The sequence below is a fragment of the Ovis canadensis genome, chromosome 7 (assembly GCF_042477335.2).
Source record: "Ovis canadensis isolate MfBH-ARS-UI-01 breed Bighorn chromosome 7, ARS-UI_OviCan_v2, whole genome shotgun sequence".
In the NCBI taxonomy this organism is placed as follows: domain Eukaryota; kingdom Metazoa; phylum Chordata; class Mammalia; order Artiodactyla; family Bovidae; genus Ovis; species Ovis canadensis.
In genome coordinates this window covers 89692514-89716839 of record NC_091251.1, presented here as the reverse complement: position 1 = coordinate 89716839, position 24326 = coordinate 89692514, and the positions used below count along the sequence as shown (strand labels likewise).

Below are 24326 nucleotides of genomic sequence, written 5' to 3'. Positions count from 1 at the left end.
ATCCCACCCAAAGGATAGGAGGTTGAGCTGTCTGGGACCAGGTGACCTATTTGTGAGGGCCTCGCCCATGTGGGAGGGCCTGGCTTTACCACCCAGCCCTGTTGAATAACCGCATCTCCACAATAATTTCCCTCTTCCTACTTCCACCAGAAACAGAAGCTCATTCGTCATTCACTCAACTGACACATAAGAATGTTCTTGCGAAAGCTTCACAGCTTTATTTGGGCACGGTAGGGTATAAAAAGCTAGCTCATTCCTTCAGTGCCTTTAAGAAGCCTACCACTGAGTTGGGGAGACAAGACTTGGTCACTGAAAGGTAAAGCACATGTAAGTCTTCAGTACTGTGACCCCACAGGACAACTCAACAAGAGTTATCCTGTGACCCTGGAGAATTAGAGGCTTTTAGGGGTTTGGGAGGAGAGGGATCAGAGTGGTTTTGGTTTAAGATTGACGCAGGGACCATTCATTAACAAGGGTCATCTCTGAGTGGGCACTGAAGGACAGGTAAATCTGGGTAAACAGAAATAAGGGCATTCCAGGAGGGGAACTGTGTGCGCAAAGACCCAGAGATGAGAGCATGGATGGAGCGACTGGGGGATGACAAGTTATGTACCAGCCTGGATGGGGCCAAGGGTTGCTGTAGGTGGCAGGATCTACCCCTTACTGAACACCTACCTCATACGAGGCATTAAAAAAAAAAACTTTTCTGATTCTACAAGTGATAATTGTGTGGTGTAAGAAGCTTAGAAAAATAGAGCTATAGAAAGAAAATTTTTAATGAAGTCACTCTATTATTTCTTCCAGAGATAACCAGTTACCGTGGTGTGGTTCCTTCATTTCTGAGATCTTGGACATTCTTCTGGCAATGGCTTATTTGGGTTCATAGATTCAGGAGCCCTTCTTGTCCCTCAGAGGATATTAATCATACTTTGACAAACGTTTCAGTCTGTTGACTTTATTAATTTTGTTTTCCAGCTAGAGCTTGTGTTCTCTAATTTGGTGCTTCTTTGGCTGTTTTGGTTTTTGACAAATGTTTGGTGCGTCTTGGTTGTGCTTCTCTCTGTACTTTGAGGCTTTTCAGTCACCTCTGTATGAATCCCAATTCCATGCTCTCGAGCCAGCCACCGCTGTTTGGGGACAGGAGGGTGTGATGTGCCTGCTGGGGATGCAGGAGGTGTCTAGGTGTCCCTTTGCCTCAGTGCCCTAATGTCCCTGGTGGAGGGACACCTGGGTAGAGACGTGGGGCAGGGGCTGCTGGCCTGGCCGCTCCAGATCCCATGACCAACCACTCAGGGCCTCTCCTGGACCCCTAACCTGCTTGCTCCAAACTTGGAGCCCCCAGAGCCATTCCCCCAAATGTAGACTCCTTAGCCACCCTATGACGTTGGGAAAGCTATGTAACTCTGGGTCTTATTTGTAAAGCGGGCAAAATAATAGTCTCTGTCTCAAAGGATTTTTGTGAGGGTTCAATGAGATATATTCATACAGCACATATGAATGAATGAATATGCTGTATGAATGTCAATTATTATTATTTTTCATGGTTTTATTTGGGGGGGGTTGTGGTTTCTCTATCAGTTTATTCTCATTTGCTTCCATCTTCAAGGATAGAATTCCCTCTTGTTTTTTGGTGCTGTAATGGATTTATTCTTCTTGGAAAATGTCTTTTCTGTCATTTTCAAGGGCCTTGGGGGAGGTACACAGTTGCCCCTGGCCTGTCATCTTGATACAGTGATACATTCCCTTCAAATCTTCTTCAGTGAGCTGTATGAGTGTCATTATTATCATCTGTAATGTGTACACGAAGGCATCCATTGCCATCTCTCTCCACTCACCCAGGAGCCTGATCCAGGGCAGGACTTGCCACCTGGTCTGGGATCCTGGATGCTGACTTTGTCTTGTGCAGGCCTGGGAGGTGATGAGTCCTCTTCTGGGCCTTCCTCAGGCTGGTTTGAGGCTGTCCTAATGAACGTAATGGGTCCTCTGCTTCCTTTGTCAAAAGGAATGTTAATTATTTTCAGCAGTCTAATTACATGGCTAATGAGAGCCTGACTGAGATAACATTCCCTTTAATTACTCTTGCCTAAGTGCTGTTTGGAGCCATATCTGAACGTGTTGCAAGGCTCGGTGCTTTCACAGTGGATGGAACTGTCTGGGAGAAGCTGGTCCAGAGGGACCAGGATTGCAGGGCTCAAGGCCCACAGTGGAAGCGCTTGGCTGCAGTCAGTGCCCAGCCTCGTGTATGCTGGCCTTTCCTCTGGCCATTGCCTAAAGGGAAGATCAGATCAGGTCATGTATAGAGCAGACAGCAACCATCACAGCTCCTCCTGAACAACTCACTGCTCAGTCTTTCCCCAGTGCACCTGCCCTTCAGGATCTTCTTGGCCAAGCCTCTCACTCTTGGAGCACCTGCCCCCTGCCTTTTCTCCCATTCAGTACTTGGATTTTGAGTTCCTACTGTATGTCAACTTTTATCCAGGACATGAGGATGCAAAGATAAGGAACCCATGGTCCAGATGTCTTTCCAAAACCAAAAATTTGATCACACCCTTCTCCTCTTTGCCCAGGAGCAATGTCACATGTCTGTATTCTGACCCCTACCCCCTTCTAGGGTTTATCTTCTGTACCATGATCTTCCTTTGGTTCTGATGTGTTCTAAGGTGTCTTTCAATAACTGGGCCTTCGTGGGCAGATCCATGGAAGGCATTTCTCCCAAGCCCCTGGATGGGCTTGAGTAGGCTGGAAGGGGCAGGTCATATGAGATTGTTTGTGGTAAGAATGAAGGGGCAGCTGTAGGTGGCCTGTTGCCATAGGAGAATTAAGTGCCCTGACTCCTGTCCACACATCTGCATCTCTCATGAGTGACTGGAGGGGAAGTGCTAATGAAAACCTCGGTCCTCCCATTTTCCAGCTGTCATTAAACCTCTGAGCCTTCCTTGCCTCCTGAGTCAATCCACATCATGGGCTCATGGAGGGGACCCACGAGACGATCTGTGTGGCAACTGGCCAGCATGTAGAGGGTACTCAATAAATGGTTTGAAGTTTTTTTTTTTTTTTTTTAAACACTCCAAGCAGCAGCCCCTACACTGAGAGTTACAGCCGAAGACGCAAGGGCAGCTCTCATTCACCAATGGCCAGGGCCCTCTCCTGGCCTCTTGGATAAAAGTCACTCTTCAGATAGTAGACAGTGACTCTCTTGGAACAAGGGTTCATTCTCCCCCATCTCACAATGGCAGCCTTGGTTGACTAGGTCTGAGTCTGTGGGAGAGAGGGAGGGCAGGGTGTCTGTTCAGAAAACAAAGATTTCCAAGAGCAAGGAAGTGAAGCTCGGCCTTAGGTCTGTAAGTTTGCCAGCCTTTTGGACACCCTTGGTAATTCCAAGAGCAATGTCCAGTGGAACTTTCTGTGATGCTGGAAACATTCTACCTCTGCACTGTCCAATATGGTGGACACTTGCCACATGTAGCTCTGAGCACTTGAAATGTGGCTCCGGTGACTAAGGAACTGGATTTTAAAATTCTATTCATTTTTAGTTAATTAAAGTTAAAATTTAAATAGCTATATGTAGCTATCAGACTGGCTAGTGCAGTTGGGCAGTTTTCAGAAAATTCATCTCTGAGTACTTCCTTTTCTTGGCTTAGGCCTCATCTCTAGGCTACTAGTTTTCACATGTCCCGTTTGGAGAAGACAGTTGAGTGTGCTGTTGGCAAAGGCCAGATGAGTCAAGGGGCAATGAAAAAAATCAGTGACCAGAAGAGCAATTTGGAACCCCCAGAGCTATAGCCATCCTGCTGAGAGTCACGGACTGTGATGGGCATCTGACCGTTTTATTCCACAGTTCTGCCCCCTTACAGTCTGCAGGGGCCAAAGCACTGGTTTTTACAGCAGCAGAGATAGGTAGGTGGTGCTCAGGTACGTGATTCTCATGCCAGCTAGGTACATTCCAGATGAGGGAAAACCACCTGTGCTGGTCAGAATTTTCTTGATCACAAGTGACAGAAAATCTAACAAACTAGCTGGAGTAAAAAGGAATATCTACTTTCTCATTAAGGTGAAACACCCGGACTAGAGAGGATTTGCTAAAGTTACTTAAATTCTTTTGATCAGAAGCAGGTGGAAATTCTAGGCCATCAGTCAAAGGATTTTGTCTTCCCTTCATTGTTCAATACAACTGCCAAACAAAAGCTGAAGGTTTCACAATTTCCAGCCTCTGACTACAGAAAGAGTCTTCAGTGGGCTGGCTGTATTTACTTGGCACCTGAGCACTTTGCCCTGACCTAGTAGACCCTATAGGGATCACCAGAGGACTCTGGGGCCAGGGGATATCAGACCCCTAATTACACGAAGCTTGTTTAGCTTGTTTCTGCCTCAGGATCTTTGCACTTCTGTTCCCTCTGCCTGGAATGCTTTTCCCGACACTCTTTGCAAAGCTTCTCTGCATCTTTCTGACCTATGCCTGATGCTAGCTCCTTAGAGAAGCTTAAGACTTGCCCTCCAGCATCTAGTTTCTGTCCCTTACCAGGCCTTTTCCCTTATTCGTGGCCTGATATCAGACATTACAGCATGTGCTGGCTGGCTTCCTTATTGTCTGTCTCCCCACAGAGCCACGAGCATCAAGGGGACAGGAACCTCGCCTTGTTCACAATGGGTGCGGTGCCTGGCCTTCAGCGGGTGCTTGGTCAATATTTGTTGACTGCTGGAATACGACACCTCAGATGAAGAAACCAGCCTCCACAGGACTTCCTGGACCTGATCCCCTGGTTGTTTAGAAATCTCTGGGGGTGGCTTGGTTGCAGAAGGCTGTGAAAAGTAGGGCACTGGGTGTCACGCTGTTGACAACATCCAGACTTGCCCTTGCCCTGGGCTTCTTTCTGCCTCTGCTGGGGAGGTGACAAAGGGGCAGGGTCTCCATTGCTCCAAAGGTAGGGTGTGGTGGATTTACCTTTGGGACCTCCTAAGGATGTGAGCAGTAATAGGGAGAAACCAGAGAGATGAATTCCTGCTCAGTGTGTGGGGGAGGCTGTGAGGCCACTGTCGTCTCTTCCTGCCCAGCTGACAGCAGGAACCTTGCTGGGGTCCCATGATGAGGACCCCAGGGCCCTTAGCGGCTGCCCGGTGGGATCTGCAGAGGGGATTATTGGCGGAGGGGAGGGGAGGCAGCTCTGTACAGTAACACACACCTCACTCTGGGACGGCAGCCAGGCAGCTAATTAGAGAGCCCAGCAGCTGTCCAGCCTTTCAGGCAGTGAACAGCAGCCATCCAGTGCCAGGGGGCGGGATGGGAGGGAAGGCAAGGAGCACAGGGTCAGAGACCACTCTCTAAGGTGCAGGGGGATGTGGGCAGGCTGTCAGGATTGGTTCTGGGGGGAGGAGGGGGGGGGACTCAGGGAGAGTGGGCTGAAGAGTTGGGAGGAGGAAGGAAGAAAAAAGATTATCAGGACAGGGTGGTCTGCAGGTGAAGACAGAAGATGGGGCAGGGGGTGGGGGTTGGTGGTGAGATGTCCAGCAGGCAGGCAGGGAAACCCAAATTCCAAGCCCAGGGTGAGGGGAATGGAGTGGAAGGACATGGCCAGGCAGAGTGGGGAACCCATCCCCTATCTCCACCCTTTCTTCCGCATGCCAGTCAGGCCCCAGGGCCTGGGGCTCCTTGCTCCCCAGAGGGAGCTGACCACACGCAGCCTCCCCACCCCACCCTGGGGGAATTTGGAGTTTCTATTGCATTTGCAGCTGAGCGTTCACTCCTTGGTTTAAGAAGTTGCCAAATCCACTTGCGTTCAGGGTTGGTCTTACTACAGGACAACTAAAAGCAGTTGTTCTGGGTCGAAAGGGAAGAACTGAGGAGGATATGCATAACCAGAGCAAACCCCACTGGGTCTCTGGGGCATCTTCTCTTTACTTCATGGACACCTGAGTGGAGGAATCTGTGGAAGAGAGTAAGAAAGAAAAAGGCATAGTGTTTGCTTGCCGTTTCCTGGTTTCAGTCTTAGGTTCTGAGCCATGGAGAAGGGTTGGCAGGGGGATGGTAGATTGGATTTTGAGGTTCTAGTCGGAGAAGCAGAGATTCAATCCTGCAAGCCCAGCTTACCCTAAATAGTTACAGGGGAGGAGAGAGAGCATTGCGGTGGGAATTTCCTGCCAGCAGCTGCTGGTTAAACCTCTTTGGGAGATGAATCCTACGTATATGAAAACTGGATGTGCCTTTTGAGAGTGCCAGCACATTGTAGAAATAACAGAATAAGCATTGGTATTCTCTGACTTGAACCTGAGCTTGGCCTCTTGCCCACGTGAGAGCCTGCAGTATCTCCCAGGATGCCTAGGATGCTCTGTTCCAGCCCCATCTCTCCTCTCATGTCTTCTGTATCATCCAGACCCCAGGCACTCACCTCATCTCTCCTCACCTTAGGCTGGGTGATGGCTTTTGTAGGTAGGAGAAAGGATAGCAAGTACCCTTTTTTCTTTCCTCTGCAGAGACAGCCCTGGCCATTGTAAACCAATATTTACGTGCTTTGTGGGAAAGAACCTTTCGGCTTAAAAATTAGAGAACACACGGGGCTTCTCTGGTGGCTCAGATGGCAAAGAATCTGCTTGCAATGCAGGAGACCTGGGTTCAATCCCTGGGTTGGAAAGATCCCCTGGAGAAGGGAATGGCTACCCGCTCCAGTATTCTTGCCTGGAGAATGCCATGGACAGAGCCTGGTGGGCTACATACAGTCCATGGGGTTGCAAAGAGTCAGACAATGACTGAGTGACTTAACACTTTCAGGCATCATTATGTTTGATTAGTAACACTGGATGTTACAATCACCCAATAATTAAGCTGGAGCCTTCTCTACCTTGCCTCCATCCAACAGAAGTTCCATGGTTTCAAGGGATTCACCATATGAAGGGGGAAACAGACACTGAATCATTTTAAGATGGGACCATATGTTTCAATGCAAGGATATTCAATGCCCTGTAGGAATATCAGTGATAGAATAACTGGGGGGCTGTGGGAGGATGCTGTCACAAAAGAATGAAGAGGGGCAGTATCTCAAAGGAGGCTTGGGTGTGATGGGCTGCGGAGGAGGGCAGTTAGAGAGAGCTTGAACTTGAACGTGGTCTCTACTCCTTCAAGTTTCTGGGGCATCTGGTTGGGTTGAAGGAGAAGCTAGACGGACAGACTCAGCTGTATGTTTTCAAGTAAGCGGCTTATGGAACAGACTAAGTAGATTACACTCAGTGAAGGACAAGCATATGCGGACATGGGCCTTGAGAATGAGACTGGGATGGGAAGCAACTGGAAGGAATGCCGTGTGGAGAGAGGGGTGACTCTGGAGCCCCAGGACAAGGGTTTGAATCAAGCGTGTGGATTTGGCCTAATCGCTTAATGTCCTGAAACTCAGTGTTTTCATCTTTAAAACGCAGCACGGTTGGGGACAGGGTGGGAGGTAGACTCCCTGCAGGAGTTTGGGGAGAATCATGAGAGATGATATACTTGAAAAAGTGTAAGTTCTACCCCCATGTTAGTTGTCTAAGGGCTCTCCGCCCGTTCCTCTCTTCCAGAAACTTCTGGTTCAGGTCATGCTGTCCACAAGGGAGCATGCCCTCTATACCCTGGGACCCAGTCGAAGGGGCCAGGGAGTGTCAGAGGAGTCTGGGGACAGCTGGTGCACTTGCAGGCAGAGGTGGGACCCCATTACATCCTTGTCCAGTACCCCACCTGCCCCTGGTTCCCTAGAGGGAGAGCCTGCAGATGACAAAGGAGGGGGGCTCCAACCTAAGGAGCGGCCCCAGAGGGACCCTGTTTTGACTGCTGCACTCCATCTGCTGGGGCAGCCCCACAGCCAATGAGAGGCTCCCAGGGCTGACTGCAAGCAGGCTGTGCTGCCAGGATGTGGGCTTTGGTTTCTGTTTCTGTTTGGGTTTGACTTGTGCTATTAAGGAGGCCTGCTTAGGGCCCAGAGAAGGGGAAGTGCCCGTGAAGGGGAATCAAACTCCCCAGGCATTGGGCCATGGTGATGCTGGGGGTGGAGGGCGTGCTGGACATGCCAATGACAGGTACGTGCCAGGGTGACCCCTGCCCACAGTCTGGCAGGCTGGGAGAAGGGAGGGGGCCCCTCCTGTTTGTGCAGGAGATGGGGAGGGGCTGAGGCCAGGAGAGCATAGCAACCCACAACCCCTCACCCCCTCTTGTCCTTCATCCTCCAGTTCTCTCAGTGAGAGGCTCCGGGGAGAGATCCGGGGGTGCACACCTTTCCTACTCCTAAGTACATGCGCACACAATGAATTTCAGTTCCCCAAGCCCTGCCCTTTTACTTCTCTTGGCTCCCCTCCCTGCTGCCTTGCAGGTTGTCAGCTTTGGAAGCAAAGGCCTGTCACCCCTGCTCAGAGAACCTGGGGGTAGAGGGAAGGAGGAGGGCGGCAGCTCAGGCGGCACCTCTGTGGCTCACCCTGCTTGATATCCACTGGGTATGGGGACAGCTCCGCCCGGTCACGCACTGTTCTCAGTTTCTGAGCAGCTGGTCCCTCCTTCTGTAGACTGGGCTGGATCTGCGCTCTGTCCTTGGGCTCGTGCAGAAAGGCCAGTGTCCCAGGGATTTTCAGTGGAAGCTTTAGCACCTTCACATTATAACAAAAATGTTGTTGTTCAGTTGCTCAGTCGTGTCCAACTCTTTGTGACCCCATGGACTGCAGCACACCAGGCTTCCCTGTCCTTGACTCTCTCCCAGAGTTTGTTCAAGCTCATGTCCATTGAGTTGATGATGCCATCCAACCATCTCATCCTCTGTCGTCCCCTGCTCCTCCTGCCCTCACTCTTTCCCAGCATCAGGGTCTTTTCCAATGAGTCAGCTCTTGGCATCACACAGCCAAAGTACTGGAGCTTCCGCTTCAGCATCAGTCCTTCCAATGAATATTCAGGGTTGATTTCCTTTAGGAAACAAAAATAAATGTTGAAATCTCTACCAAATGGTCAAGTCTTAGGGCTATATTAAAAATATGTATGTGGCAAGGGATGTTATAAAGTCAGATTTACATCCAGCTTGTAGTCAGTTACTGATGTTAATGGGAATAGTCTGACAATAATAAAAAAATAACAGAATGAATTAGAGTAAGTGGGGCTGCAGGGAGAGGGCTTTAGTGCACATTGTGTTGGTGTGCTTGTTTTTCCAGGTGTAATTGTGCTTGGCTCCCCAAATGCTAAAAACAAATGTCCTATGTTGTCTGTCTTCTGTGAGGTTCTTGACTGCCCTTGAGAACAGATGTACCCACTACAGGGTGAAGGTGAGAGTGTAATTTGAAGCTAAATTGAGAAGGGAACTGGATTCTAAAATTATATCCCCGATCAGATTTACAAGTGTGCACGCATTCACTCATGGCGCAAAAAGCGCTAAGTCCTAGCCCCCGTGGGAGTCGCCTGGGATTCTTGCCGGGTTCTCATCACTGGATTAACCAGACCTGGGCGAGCAGGATGGCTGGGAGGAGGTGGCCAGCTCCAGGAGAGGGCCCCGTGGCCTGGGCGTGATGCGTGTCTGGTGCTGAGCCAGTGCCTGGAGTTGTCATGTTTGCCTTGAGGTCGCCTCTCTGACTGGCCTGGTAGCTCAGATCTGGAGCAGTTTAAGCTGATGAACTCCTCCTCTTTAATTCCAGGGATAAATGGAAGCCACCCTCCCAGTAGCCAAGGATCAGCTGAGCCCTGGGGCTAATGCTTGCTCACACTGTTGAGAATGGCACTGCGGCCCAGCCAGGCACCGGGACAAAGGTTAACCCGGGACACTCGTGGCCAGTGATCCTGATGTCTGTTCAGAGCCGCGCACTCAAGGGTGTGATAAGTGAGTATGTTACTGGCTCCCAGGGGAATCACTAGCCCTTCCTGCCTCAGCAGCACGAGCACACGTCTGGAGATTCCACTTCTGAGCCTGCTTCCCATCCGAGGGCCTGTCACAGGGTTATGGTTTTGGAATGAGAGGGGGTTTTCCAGCAGTTTCAGGCCGTATCACATGCTCGAGCCATCTTACAGCTACGTGGCTTCTAAAACTCAGGCCAGAGCCAGCTGAGCTAAGTGATGGGAGACACCCAGCCCTAAGGAAACTTCTTAGGCAACTCCTCCAATTCTCATTCTCATCTGTAGGCTCATGGACGCATTGGGCCCTGGGCTTCACCGCTGTGCAGTGGGAACTGGATCTTACCTAGGTTTCCAGATTCTGCGCAGAAGCCATGAGTGGATTATGTGGCTTGGGGGACTGGATGGGGAGGGATTTGTGGCGTCCTGGCTGCCACAAATGTCGTCAAGAGGAGCAAATCCTCCACCCTTCACAGTGTTTCAGCCACATCTCCTCCTCAGTCCAGAGGAGCAGCCTCCAGGGTGAGGGCCCTCTGGCTGTGGAGTCTCCTCTGTCCTCATGCAGCCTTTCTTTCCAGCCTCTGGCTTTTTCTGGATGACACTTTAAAAAATGACAGTCGGGGCTGCTTTACCCAGAGGCTGTCCAGCCTAAAGGCTCATCTGTCTGAATAGGGCGGTCAGTCCCACTGAGGGATTCGGGGCCAGCAGGTTGAGAGCCCCCCAAGAGGGCAGGGCAGGGAGGGCCGGTGCTTTTGCACTCCAAACTGGATAGGCTTCCAGGAGGTGTTGGACTGGTCCATGGGAGCCCGGAGCCCTTAGATTCCACTTAGGAGAGAGGACAAGGGCAACTGGGCACTTCTCGGCTTTTGGTAACTCTTGACTCCACTGCTAGCTGATAGCGTAACACTCAAGGCTAGAATTTACTTTTCAGTCAGCCGAGGCTTACAAAATCAGTTTGTGACTAGACAGGCTTTCAGGAAGGGTGTTACTGTGTTGATTTATAGCCGAGGTGGTGTGAGCAAACCTGGACCAAGGGAGGGGGTTTGGGGCAGATGGATGGTCATGGAGGCCACTATGGGAAACGCGGCCACTCAGACAGAGACCTATTCCCTGCATTACATAGAATCCCCCAGAACAACCTAAATCATCAGTCTTAAAACAGCTGTGCCCTGGACTTCCCTGGAAGTCCAGTAGTTAAGACTCCGTGCTTCCATTACAGGAGCATGGGTTTGATCCCTGGTTGGGGAACTAAGATCCCACGTGCCGTGCAGAGTGGCCAAAAAGAAAAAACAAAATGGTTGTACCCTTTCGTCCAGTGATCCTGCTTCTGGAATTGTTGAGGACTCTTTCATTAGGAAATAGTCCCAGCAAAGACAAGGGCTGAATTTTCCTGGTACAGGCATAAAAGAGATGTTTCTTGTGGTGTCATTGTCAGAGTGGATATGGAAAACAGTTGTTCTTCCTGTGTTGAACATCTAGGTTAAGTAAATTATAGTTTCCCACTTGGTGGAATATTATGCAGCCATTATAATGAGGAGGACATGGGAAATATAACAACTTGAAAAAATGATTATGATGTCTTGAGTGAAGTGTCAGGTTACAGGATAAGTACATTACGGTAACTTGTAAAATAAACACACGAGAAAAGACTGCAGACGGGAAATGATAGTGGCTGCTAGTTGCTAGGATTATGAATGCCTTTTCTTTCTATGATGCATGAATTTGTTTCTTTTAAAATGAAATTAAATCTGGATGCATACACACCATACCTTTAAAAGTGATTTTCTCTAAGATATGGGAAGATGGGGGACTTCTGCTTTCTACATCATTCCTTTCTGTCATGTTTAAATTTCAACTGTGAGCACATGTCATTTTTGTAATTGGGAAAATGACTTTAAAATGCTAGAAATAAAAAAATTTAAAGGCTATATTTCCCAAGAAAGAGTTGAAGAGAAAGGCTGAGCTGGTTAACATTTTATACCTGCTCCTACCAGTTTAAGGACCTGAACCTGTTTGGGCCCATTCACTCATCATCAACTCATTCATTCACAGATAAAACCAGTGGATCTCACTGCCGGGCACTGTTCTAGGCACTGGTTACCCAGGAAAGAACAAAGCAGAGCCCCACCCTCGTGGAACTTTCACTCTAATTGGGAGAGACAGACAGTGAACAAGTAGCAAAATAGCAGAAACTGAAAGTGCTGTGACTAAAATGGCACGCTGTGAGTGATGGGAAGGCTGCTTTGCATCAGAGATCAGAGAACCCTCTGAGGGGTAATGGATGAGCTGAGATCTGAATGACAACAGAGAGGCAGCCTCAGGAGGTGTGGGAAGGGGGGTCCTGCAACCTGCAGGTACCACCCGCAGTCTGTCCATTGCTGCCTGAGCCCCGGTGAGCCTCTGTGCCAACCTGACTTTATGCCCCAGGCCCACTTGCCCCCCCCCGCACCTGCCAGCTGGGATTGGCTTAGCAGCCGAAGCCTTCTGAACCCTCCCCTGCTGGCCACCCTGCGTGGATCGGTTGCTTCTGATCTCTGGCTGCTGCTGCTCCAGGCACAAGGCTTCTCTGGGCAGCCTCTACTGCTCTTGGCTGGCACTGCCATGGCGGGGCTGGGGCATCTAAGATTCCCGGCAGCACTAGGGCAGGCTGGCAGTCAGGGAAGCTCTGGGTAATAAATGTCCTGGTGAGAGGTCTTTGAATGGCACGTGCTGCTGCAATGGTCCTGGGAGGGTCACCCAGGAGGACCTTCACATAGTTCCTGCCAGAACGCAGCTTCAGAATAGAACCTGGCCTCTCAGGATCGGCTGAGAGCCTTCAGCAGCTCTGACACCAGACCTGAGTTTCACTGATGATCTACCTAGAAGCTCCTGTCCTTCTTGCTTTCCTGTTGTCTCTCCATATACCATCTCAGCCTGCCACAAGCAGAAACTCAGAAAATGTAGTGCCTTAGAGGAGCCTGCAGTCAGGCTTAAGGGCCGTGAGGCACGCTGATCAGGAGGGAAGACTCTGGAGCTGGGTTTCAGTCCCAGCAGACAGCTACCTTGTACAGCTGTAAGAACTTGGGCTAATTCTGCAGCCTTTCTCTGCCTCAAGTTCCCCATCTGTGAAATGGGTTTGAAGATTATCTGCGTTAACACATGGAAAGTACTGTGAAGAGTGCCTGATTATTATTGTGACTTGGGAAGTGGCAGGCGGACCATCCCTGGGAGCCTTCCTGAGGGACACCCACAGCAAGAGAGGGTAGAACTGTACGGCGTTCTGGCCAGCCAGTGACCACAGGTATTTCCCCCGACTTGCTTCCCTTCTGGCCCCGAAGGCCCTCCCCCCAACGGTTTTCCTCTCCTTCAACCTGATGACCACAGGGGAAGCTCAGGACTGTTTGAGAACTTGCATCTGGCACCCAGCTGTCAGGGTACCTACCCACCTTTCATTGACTCCACTCCCCTACCAGGAGACTAGACTCAGGGTCACTCAAGCCATGCCCCAAATCCCTTGCCCTCAGGGGCCCCTGGAAGGCTTGTGCATCTCCCCAGAGCAGTGGTATTAATTACCTTGTTGCCTGGGGATGGGGAGTGAAATTTGGGGAGTAAATGAAGTGAAAGAGGAAGGCCTGCCTAGCCTGTCTGCATGGAAGGGGAACCCCAGTTTTCTAGCAAGATGCTCCTCTGGACAAAAACTCCCAGAGTCGTTGTGTTGTAGCACCTTAGCTTCCGGGAACAAGATGGGAGTTTGGGGCAAAACCAAGAGCAGTCACCCCATCTGGTTTTGCCTCCAGCCCATCTTGGACTTGAATGGTATTCTCTTCACTTCTCTCAACTACTCACTCTGCTCTCTGCCAGCTAAGGAACAGCTCAGCAGGTTCTGAGAATAGCAGGTGAGATTCTCCTAGGGAGCCAGGCTCAGAAAGCCAGCCGTCCCCCCGCCCCCACCTGTTTCCTGGGAGGGGCAGCGCCCTGTCCTTAGGAAACTCTTGGGCTCTGGTCCTTTGCGGGAACTCCTTGTGCCCAGATTCTTTCCTCATACACGAGGGCTCTTGTACTTGTGTGCCGTTCCCCCGAATCCTGCTTGTGAAACCATCCACTGCTCTCCAGATAGTTTTCTCTGCCCTCAGTCTTGCCCACGCTTTCCTGTCTACTCTGCCCCGAGTTTTCTTTGCTGGGCTGTCCCATCTTTGTGTCACGGTTCTCAGGATGGCTATGTTTGTCAGCAGGAGAAAGAAGCAACATCTCGTGAGCTGCTGGTTCCTCTTGATGCCGCTGTGACTAGGGCTCTGATCCCCGGGGCAGAACAGGAGGTACTGGAAGGGCCTGTGGCAAAGGGTTCAGGTGGAGGGAGGCCAGGCAGGGATGAGGGGCTGTTGGGCTTAGCAGAGGGAGGGGGAGCCTGTGCTAGCTCAAAGTTTAAGCATAGCTCCGGTGATGATTAGAAATGGGTTTGGGGAGTGGAGTTCTGAAAATCCTCCCCGGCCACTGGCCGCCTCTAATTTTAGCATCTGTCCCATCACAGTGTGAGCTGCCATCCCAGCTGACGACACTGTCTCACATCCCTGTCCTGGTCCTCACCCCTGCCTTCTGGCCCCGGCCAGGACTTCCAGCTTTCCCCATTCATCTTCCGTGGACCAGTCTTGGCACAACCTCTCAGACGCGGCCTGACCTCACCTAGGTATGCGTTCCCGCCGCCCCTCCCCCTGCCCCCAACCTACCTGTGTTCTTCCAGGCACGGAAGATTCTAAAAATGGAATCCAGGTCTTGGGCTCGCCCTATTCTCTCTCCACCACCATCCTCTTACCCTTTGACAGCTACTCCTTTAATCTTGCTTCTGCTCCCTAGGGTTTGGGGGGTCCATCTCTTCTGCATCACCTGCTCCAGGGTGAGGGTAGGGGCTGGAGCCTCTGATGTGTAACTGGCCCGGAAGCCATTCTTGGCTGCCGCAAAAGATGAGACCAAGAGGCAACAACAGCAGGGTCTTAAAATCATCATCAAGATGGGGACTGAGCTGAGTCATGTCTCCACCAGTTACATGAGGCTGATGAAGGACACATCTGAAGAAGCCCCTTCCTTGGGGTCCTGTGGGACAGAGGGGCCAGGGGTACAAGTACTGGCCAGGTGGACAGACCTGAGTCCAGGGGACCCTGAGTCAGGCGGGAGGCAGAGTGGTCTCCAGGCCACCTCCGTCCACCCACTTCAGACCACGGACCCCTCCTCGCTCCTCAGTGAGTTTCACTGGAGCCCTGCTCTGTTCTGGGCAGAGGTTAGGACCTGTTGGGAGTTCAGGATAAAACGAGAGCTTGAGGAACTGTGCAGGAATGCTGGCCTTTTCACTCACACTTCTTTTAAACCCTGGCCCTCACAGGGCTGGTTCTGGGACCGCTCCCCTTCCATCAAACCTCCTCAGCCACACAGGAGCTTCCAGCTCCTGCTGACCCCCCTCAGCTGAGTTTCTGTCCTCCTGTGGGCTGTGGGATGATTTTTATTTGCACGAGTAGCTTGGCTGCCTGAGCTGGGGCTCTGGGTGGAGGCAAAGACCTGACTTGCTTGGTATGGAAGGCTGCCCGGCTGCTAGCAAGGACAAGGGCAGAAAGACCCTGCCACAGGTGGGAGGGAGAAGCTGACCAGAAGCCTGGCTCTGTGCCAGAAATGAAAGCCACCTTTTTTTGAGCATTTGCTATATCCTTAATAGTGGACTTCTGTTAGCTCATCCATTGGCCCTGTAACCCTTGGAGCAAGTTACTCATTATTCTCACGTATAAGGAAAGTGGGGCTTCCCAGGTGGCTCAGTGGTAAAGAATCTATCTGCCTATGCAAGAGATGCAAGTTCAATCCCTGGGTCAGGAAGATACCCTGGAGATGGGAATGGCTACCCACTCCAGTATTCTTGCCTGGAGGGTTCCATGAACAGAGGAACCTGAAAGCTACAGTCCATGGGGTCGCAAAGAGTCGGACACAACTGAGTGACTAACACACACTGCATGCTTTTGCAAAATCAAAATTGTACTAAGTATTCTGTTTTGAATTCTGCCTGTTTTCTCTTAATACTGTATTAAACAAACATTCATCAAGCGGCTACTAGTGCTGGCCTGCAAACAAATTGTGGCAAAGCTGAGTGCTAGCTATCGTCACAGAAGCAAACGGGGTACAGAGGTAGGCAGGGCAGTGGACAGCTCCAGAGCTGCAAGGGTTTAGGAAAATATTCACAGAGGAGGACGTGGATCTTGAAGAAGGATTATGACTTCTCGGGCCACAGGTTGGGCGGGTGGCGGGGATGGGGGGTAACCCGTGCAGCAGCAGTAGTTGGGAAGGGCACCCCAGGTAACAAAATCAGCAACAGAGAGATCAGGCGGAGAGGCCCCAAAGCAGAAGTGTGTCACTAGGGGCTTTGCCAGTCATGCCTAGGAGCTGAGCCTTACTCTGCAGATATTGAAGATCCACTAATGGGCTTTAAGTGGAGAGAAACGTTGGATTTGTATTTTAGAAAGACTGTTGTTTTTATACACTGTTTCACAGTATGCTGGGTGAATTGAAAGGAGTGAGGCAAGGCTGGGAGACTAAGAGACTACTGGAGTCATCTAGGTGAGAGATGATGAGGCTTGAACTAGAGCAGGAATGAGAAAGAGGAAAGAAGAGGAGGAGATGGATTTCAAAGATATTTAAGAGGTAGAATGGATAGGAGTTAATGGCTGACTTGGTGGCTTTGCCATGTGACTTGCTTGGACCAGTAAGATGTTAGGGGGCGTGACTTAACCATTTAACCAGTATTGAAAAGCACTGGTGCAGTTGGGTTGCTTGCTCTTGGGCCTCTGCCCTTGCCATGAGAAGAACTTGCTGAGGCTAGTCCACTGGGCTCAGGGAAGGGGCGAGAGGCAAGCGGAGCAGAGCCATCCCGGCCAAGCATAGGACAGACAGAGCCCTCAGATGACTCACAGTCTCGTGACTGAGGCCAGCCAAGATCTGCCAATCCACAGGCATGTGAGTTGTAATAATAAATGAGAGTTTATTTAAGCCACCAAGTTTGGGGATGATTTGTTATGTAGCACTTGCTAAGTGATAAAAATGTCTTCATTCTTGAATTAAGTGTTTACTGTGTTTGAGGCACTATTCTTGGCATCTGGGGATGCAGTGCTGAATCAGACAAAGACCTTGATTTCAGGGAGTTCAGGATAAAGGGGCGATGCGGCAGAAGAAGCAAGAAGGACCTCTGTCTGCTAACCGGGTGTGTGGTGGTACCATTAATCAAGATGGGGGGGTCATAGGAGGAAAACAGACTTTTGGAGAGAAGATAATGAGTTTGATTAAGGAAAGGAATATGAGGTGCCCATAGGACACTTGGGTGGAGGTGTTCAAGAAGGGATAGGATAAATAGGTATAGCACACAGGAAAGATGTTTGGCTGGAGATTGAAAATTAACATAGTAAAACAAAATCATCTGTACCAAAGAGAGACAAAGTACTTGCTGTGGATATTCAGAGGAGGAAGAAAGGATTTCTGGCTGGGAGGATGCAAAACACTTTGTACCAGAGGTAACCTATAAGCTGGGTTTGTACTTGTGGAGGCAAGAAGACAAACACACATAAAACAATGGTGGTAAGACAGGGAGAGCTGGAAATGTGAGAATTAGGCTGAAAAAGTAGACTGGAGTGAGATCGTGGAGAGTCTTGAATGCCAGGCCCCCTGCATTGGGAGCATGGAAACTTAGCCACTGGACCACCAGGGAAGTCCCTACAGATGTCATCTTGTTAACCTCTGTCCCCTCTACAGCTTCGGAAAGAGGATTGCCAGAGGTGTCAGCCAAGTCTGCTGGCAGCTGGCAGAGCTGTGGTTCATGTTCTCATGCTTTATCTTCCCATTCTCGGTTTAACCATGAACTCTCTCATCCCACCCTCCATATAAACTACATGTCATTTAGAGATGCCTGTTCAGGGGAGGTCTGTGCCAAGGCTTCAGGACAGAGGACTGGGAGGTAGTTGCTGCCCTCGAGGAGTACACAGGCTGGTGAGATCAAGAGGGCATGTGCCTCAAAATAGTAAATTGGGGTGGCACTGAATAAAGGACCAAATGAGTGGTCCACAGTCTCCAGTGCCAGGCCAGTGACAGGCCAGGCCAGTCTGGGGAAATGTGATGGGGCCTTGAAGATCAGTGGGGTTTCAAAGAGAGGAACGGAAGGGAATAAGAAGTAGAAGGGAGGACTCTCTCCTCTATCAGCCCACTGGTTTCCTTTCAACAAACTAAACATCAAAACCCCACTTAACAGAGCACTTAAAGACAAATGAGACCACAACAAGCCACTACTTCACACTCATTAGAACAGCCATCATCACCAAACCAGAAAATAGCAGTGCTGGCAGGGATATGGAGAAATTGGAACTCTTGTGCATTGCTGGTGGGAATGAAATATAGTATAGCTGTTGTAGAAAACAGAAAATGAAAATGAAATCACCATATGCGAGTTTACTTGCAAAGCAAGTTTACTTCTGGGTGTGTACCCAAAAGAAGTGAAAGCAGAGACTGGAATACATATTTGTACACCCATGTTCAGAGCAGCGGGCTTCCCTGGTGGCTCAGCCTGCAAGGCCGGAGATCTGGGTTCTACCTCTGAGTTGGAAAAATCTCCTGGGGGAGGGCTCCCACTCCAGGATTCTTGTCTGGAGGATCTCATGGACAGAGGAGCCTGGCAGCTTGCAATCCATGGGGTTGCAAAGAGCCGGACACGACTGAGTGACTAAGCACACTCCAGAGCAGCAGTAGTCACAAAAACACCCATTAATGGATGAATTGATTAAAAAAAAAAGATATATCTAGATAGATCAGCATCGAATATTATTTAGCCTTAAAAAGGGAAGGAAATTCTGATGCATGCCACAGCATGGATGAACCATGAAAAAGATGATATTATGCTCGGTGAAATAAGCCAGTCACAATAGGACAAATTCTCTATGATTCCATTTAAATTATAAGATACCTACGGAACTCAAATTCATAAAGACAAAGTGAAACAGTGGTTGCATGGACTGGGGAGGGGATGGAAGTCAGCGTTTAATGAGTGTGCAGTTTCAGTTTGGAATGGGGGAAATGTTTTGGAGATGACTCGTGATGATGGTAGCACAACGGGAGGGAACTTAATTCCACTCAGTGTACACTTACACAAGGGAAAGTGGTAACTTTTACATGTTCACATACACACCCAACGTTACTGGCTCCTTAGATCTCAGAAACGTGAGTGATGTGGAGATGTTTGAGAAGTGAAGGAAGAGATGGGAACCCCAGGGGCAAAAGCTCAGCAAGTAGCTTGAAATGGGGGGATTCTGGGCCAGGATAGCCGCCACGGATAAATCCTAAGAAGTTATGATGGGGAGTGTGTTAGCCACCTCCCTCGAAGCAGTACTTGAGTAGAGTTGGCTCAGAGGCAGCCAGCCGGGGCTGTTTGTATTCTTCTATTTCTCCCGCCTCCCTGGCTCAGGTAAGGAATATGAACTGAAGTAAGGAACAAGGGACAGGCTTAGGAATACGATGGCTGACTAAAGAGAAAGGCAGAAGCAGGCTTGAAGTCCCCTCCGGCTGACCACAGCAGACCTTGGGCCGGGCGGTGGCAGCCCCTCCGCGCCCCCCTCACCTGTGTGTCCTTTGGTCCCCAGCGGCCAGCCGGCACCATGGCTTCCGCCGAGCCCCTGACGGCGCTGTCCCGCTGGTACCTGTACGCCATCCACGGCTACTTCTGCGAGGTGATGTTCACGGCGGCCTGGGAGTTCGTGGTGAACTTTAACTGGAAGTTCCCGGGGGTCACGAGCGTGTGGGCGCTCTTCATCTACGGCACGTCCATCCTCATCGTGGAGCGCATGTACCTGCGCCTGCGTGGCCGCTGCCCGCTGCTGCTGCGCTGCCTCATCTACACGCTCTGGACCTACCTGTGGGAGTTCACCACCGGCTTCATCCTGCGCCAGTTCAACGCCTGCCCCTGGGACTACTCCCAGTTCGACTTCGACTTCATGGGCCTCATCACCCTGGAGTACGCCGTGCCCTGGTTCTGCGGGGCCCTCATCGTGGAGCAGTTCATCATCCGCAACACCCTCCGCCTCCGCTTCGACAAGGATGCCGAGCCCGGGGAGCCCAGCGATGCCCTGGCCCTGGCCAATGGCCACGTCAAGACTGACTGAGTTGGTGGGGGCGGGGAGCTGCCGGGTTGGGACCCCCGGGGGCTCTCATGGACCCTGTGGACAAGGGTACCAAGCTGGTGGGGTTTCCCCCTCTGTACCGCACAAGCCCCGCCCAATGGGGGGAAGCACACGGAGCAGCCTCGCACCCTCCGCCGTGGGCGGGGTTGGAGGCATGGCCAGGTGTTGCGGGCGGCAAAGGCACTTGGGGTAGAGTGCATGGATCTCAGCCTAGCTCAGGAACTGGAGGCGGGAGGCCTGTGGTTACGCAGCGACTGGACTTCTGTGGGTGACTTTGGAGGCAGCAGGCCCTGTCCTGGCTAAGGTACTCTGAGAAGGGGGCAGAAGGTGGGAAGCAAGGCCTGCAGGGGATGTTGGCGGCTGCAGCCGCCAATGCCTCCCTCCCTCTCACCTGGTTTAGTTGGGCTTGGGCTGGTTACATTAGGCAATATTCAGGTGCTTGCTTGCAACCAATACCTCCCCCCAAGGCCTGTTGAGCTGCAGCCTAGGAAGAGACTGGGCAGCTAGGAGGCTGCTGGGCAGGAATGCTGGTCTGCAAGGGCTGGGAGGCCTTCCCTTGGTTCCTCTCCCCTCCCCCAGGGCTCCAAGCTGCTCCCTTGGCCTTCTGGGGCTCCCCCCTGGTGCTGGATTCCCACCAACCTTGGGCTTTGGGAGGTTTCAATCCCTGTGTGTTCGGTGGCGTTTCCCCTTTTTACCACTAACAGCCCCCTGTATCCATGTCAACCACCCCACCTGTCCCCACCCCCATCTCCCTAGCCAACACAACAGCTGCCAGAGATAGAGCCCTGAGCAGATCCATTCCACCCTCTTGCAGCTTTCCCTCCCCTATTGCCACTGGCCTGATCCTTGGGAAGTTCCTTGTTATGGTTCCCCGCCCCCTTATCTGGGGGACAGTGGCAGGGCCCCTGGTGCTCACCTCCCTGCAGTGGCTAAAAACCGAATGATACCCCCAACGCACAGTCAGGCTGAGATGTGCCCCACGGATCCACAATGGGGACGGAGAGACAAGTCAGTTGAAGGGGGAGGTGGGCAGTAAAGGTACCTGGCTGGTTTATTTTCAAACCAGCTAGGGACAGTCCAGCTTTCCAGAGGGTGGAGGAGCAGGTATCCAGTGCTGAAGAGTCATGGAGACTGAGGGAGGAAAAGGGGGCTTTTCAGCTTTGGCAATGGCAACCCACTCCAGTATCCTTGCCTGGAGAATTCCATGGACAGATGAACCTGGCAGGCTATAGTTCGTGGGGTTGCAAAGAGTCGGACACGACTGATCGACTAACACTTTGGCTTTGGGAGGGTCCTCAAAGCATCCATAGTGGGAATGAGTTGGTCCTGGTTCTGCCATAGCCCCAGCCCTGCAGCGAAACCACCTCAGATCTAATGTCTTCTTCCCCCTCCGAGCTTGCTCCTTAAGCAGGATTAAGCCTGCCATGCTCACGGGCATTGTCATCTCAGTTGCCCCACCTTCCCCACTGACAGGTCCATTGCTGGCAGTGGACAGTGAGATCCTAACTCCAGCCCACTTCCAGCTCTGCCGCCTCCCCCAGGGGAGGGCTCCATCGAACGCAGCCTATCCCGCGGCAGGCGGTCTCTTCTTGACCACCCTAGGACTCTTAGGTAGAAATTAGCCTTTCCCTTTTTATAGAACATTAAAAGCAGTAACACCACCTGTGGAGAGAAGTTTCTCTTCTTGCTGTACTACTCCAGGTATGCTGTGCAGATAGTACCAGCCAGGGCGCAAGCCGGGGTGGAGGTGCTGGGGGTGGGCAGAGTGGTGTCCTGGACTGGGAGAAAGGCTGGAAGACTCTGCCTTTGGCAGGGTTGTGTTCTGCAGTGAACCTGTCCAGGACAGGATAAAGGGTGATCCCCAGTTTCTCTGTCCTGAGCAGGCTCCTCAAGTCCAGGCACGACCTACATTCTGCAGGGATTAACCCTCCCTTTGATTTTATGTGGCTCCAATTGCAGGGCTTTGGGGCTCCCAGGGACTCAGCTTTCCAGTGGGGGCCAATTGCTTTCCATCTACAGGTGGAGGGGATTCCAGAGGAAGAGGATTGCCTGGTCCCCCGTTCCATAGTCGCCTGCTACGATGGCCCTGTAGTCGTCTCCTTGGTCTTTTCCCCTTGCTCCATGTTATCTTGGTCTCCTGAACCCCCACCCCTGACCCCTCCAAGCCCCCTAGTGGGCCCTTGGACTACACCACTCACCTTTTGTTCTTTCCTCCACGACGGAAATCTGGGGGTCAGCTTGTTGATGTCTCCCAGCCCAAGGCCTCTGTGATTCTCTCCCAGAGCCAGCCTTTGGATGGCCCACTGGGTCTGTCTGCTCCAGAAGGTTGCCCTGTCCATGCTCCCTGGTACCATCTCTCTGGGCCCTATAAACTCCCAAGTGTGAAAGGTCCCCGAGTAAACCTGCCGGCCTGGCAGCGTGCAGAGCACTATGCTTCTGCTTTATCCAGGTGCCCCAAGGCTCCTGTTCTCTCTCACATTCACTCCAGGTGACCAGGATCTGCAGGCTCAGAGCTCACCAGAGGTCACCCAGACCTCAACTCTTGCTTTTTTTTGGGTATCTTCAGGGCCCCAATCCATTAGTGCCCAAGGACTCAAAAGTTTGGAGTAATCCAGCCCTGCAAAGCAGGAGAGAATCTACTCACTGTTCATGAACCTCTGATGTCGTCCTGGGCCATGGCCATGGCAGCATCTCTGAGTCACAGGTCGCCATGTGCTGCCCTGCATGGTTGAATCAATTCCAACATCTGCTAGGCATCCTGCCCCTTGTGCCATGTCCCCGCTGATGTGCCAGTGAGTCACAATGGCCTATGCTTATTCACAGCAATAATACCTAGGGGGTGCCCGCGAAGTCCTTTTGTCCTGGTCCCTCGCCTTCTGCATGGGTCTCCTGGGGAGGCAGCCACTGAGTGGATGAGGTCATGAGAACCTGTATTTATGAAACTCTGGGCTATGCAGACATCATCAAGCAGATGCAGAAAAATAGGAGGCCCAAGCCTGGGGGAGTTATGGCTCAGGCAAGGAAAGCAACTTCCACTCCGAGGTCACCCCAGGCCTGGAGGACCTGCAGGTCCCTGCTCTGCAAAAGGGCCTTTCGTGGGTGGGACTGTCTCCCAGCTATGGCAGCTCTTCTGAAGGACACACGACTGGTTTGTGCGCCCATTGCCTGCTCTGTCTCCATTGGTCTCGTTGTCTCTTTCTTTTCACATTCGTGCACATAAAATATACTGGTGTTTGTGTTCCAGGACTGACTCTGGCCCATCTCTGTTTCTTATATTTTGGAGCCCCTTCCCTAGGGGCTGCTGGCCCTGCGCACACTGGTGTCACGCTGTCCTGAAGCACGCTGGACAGGGCCATGCTGTAGGAAGGGCAGATGGCCTCTCCACCAGTCCTATCCACAATCTCTGTGCTGACCTGCTCTAGTAACCTGAATTCTCCACCCAGCCCCTCCCACTCCCCATCACAGTCTGGTCCAGTCCTGACTTTGGGCCCAGACTGCAAGGCAGATGGAGCCGCTCAGGCAGTATCCAGATTGGTGGTAGGTTACTGCCCATGAGATGAACTCTCGAAATGCCAGCCATGACCTGCCATGTCTCATGGGGCAGGAGGGCCCATGGAGAGAGTCTGAGGGTACCCCAAAGATCTGGAAGGCCAGACTCCCTTACTTCCTGTTGCCTTGGGAGTCATGCTATTTAGAAACAGAATCCTGCATACCAGCCGGCAGTGCTGTTTTCCCTGAGAAGTGCATTTGGAGGGAGTCATCCCTTCCTGCTCCGTGTACCTCTCTTCTGTCTAGCCCCTCTTGTCCTCCTCTCCTCCCACCACCCTCCTGCCTACTTTCCTACTTCTGGGAAGAGGAGGGTGGGTTCAGAATTTGCTCAGCCAGTTTAACCAAACCAAGATGGCCTGTCTGCCCACCCCAACCCACCCCATCCTGTCCCCAACTGCTGCAGCTAGGCTATAAAATACCTGCTGGTTTTCCGGATGGAATAGGCAGTGAGGTTTCTGAATCACTGAGAAGGCCCTCAGCCTCCATCCGCACCCCCCTCACTTGATGGTATTCATTGCTGTAACTGAAAGCTTTTCCCTTTATACAAATAAGCAAAGCCCCAACAGTCACTTACATGTCAGTACAAACAAACCTGTAAGACTAGCTCATTAAAGCAGGTGTTTCTAAAAAGAAAGAGGCAAGCTTCATGGAGCCAGGTCTACCTGATGTAGAAGAGGCAAGAGGTAAGACCCAGAACAAAGAGCCTGAAAGGACTTGAGGCCCTTCTTCACTGGTCAGTTCCTTCTGTACTCTACTCAGTAGATGCCTTCCTTTCTTGATAACTTTCCTTC

At 51.4% G+C, this 24326-nt stretch overlaps 1 protein-coding gene across 6 annotated transcripts in view; it reads left to right on the top strand.

The window, feature by feature from the left end:
• Window positions 1–23229, top strand: part of TMEM229B (transmembrane protein 229B) — a 41037-nt gene extending 17808 nt beyond the window's left edge. For 2 of the 6 annotated variants that reach the window (XM_069596873.1, XM_069596870.1), the window contains exons 2-3: window positions 9628–9809; window positions 19450–23229. In XM_069596873.1, coding sequence (XP_069452974.1) covers window positions 19465–19968 — 504 coding nt within the window. In that variant the 5' untranslated portion in view covers window positions 9628–9809; window positions 19450–19464 and the 3' untranslated portion in view covers window positions 19969–23229. Of the gene's footprint in view, window positions 1–4602; window positions 4923–7875; window positions 8038–9627; window positions 9818–14031; window positions 14116–14327; window positions 14484–19449 lie in introns of those variants that run through there. The other 4 variants (XM_069596868.1, XM_069596871.1, XM_069596872.1 and 1 more) reach the window with 4 other exon arrangements.
• The last annotated feature ends 1097 nt before the right edge of the window (window positions 23230–24326 follow it).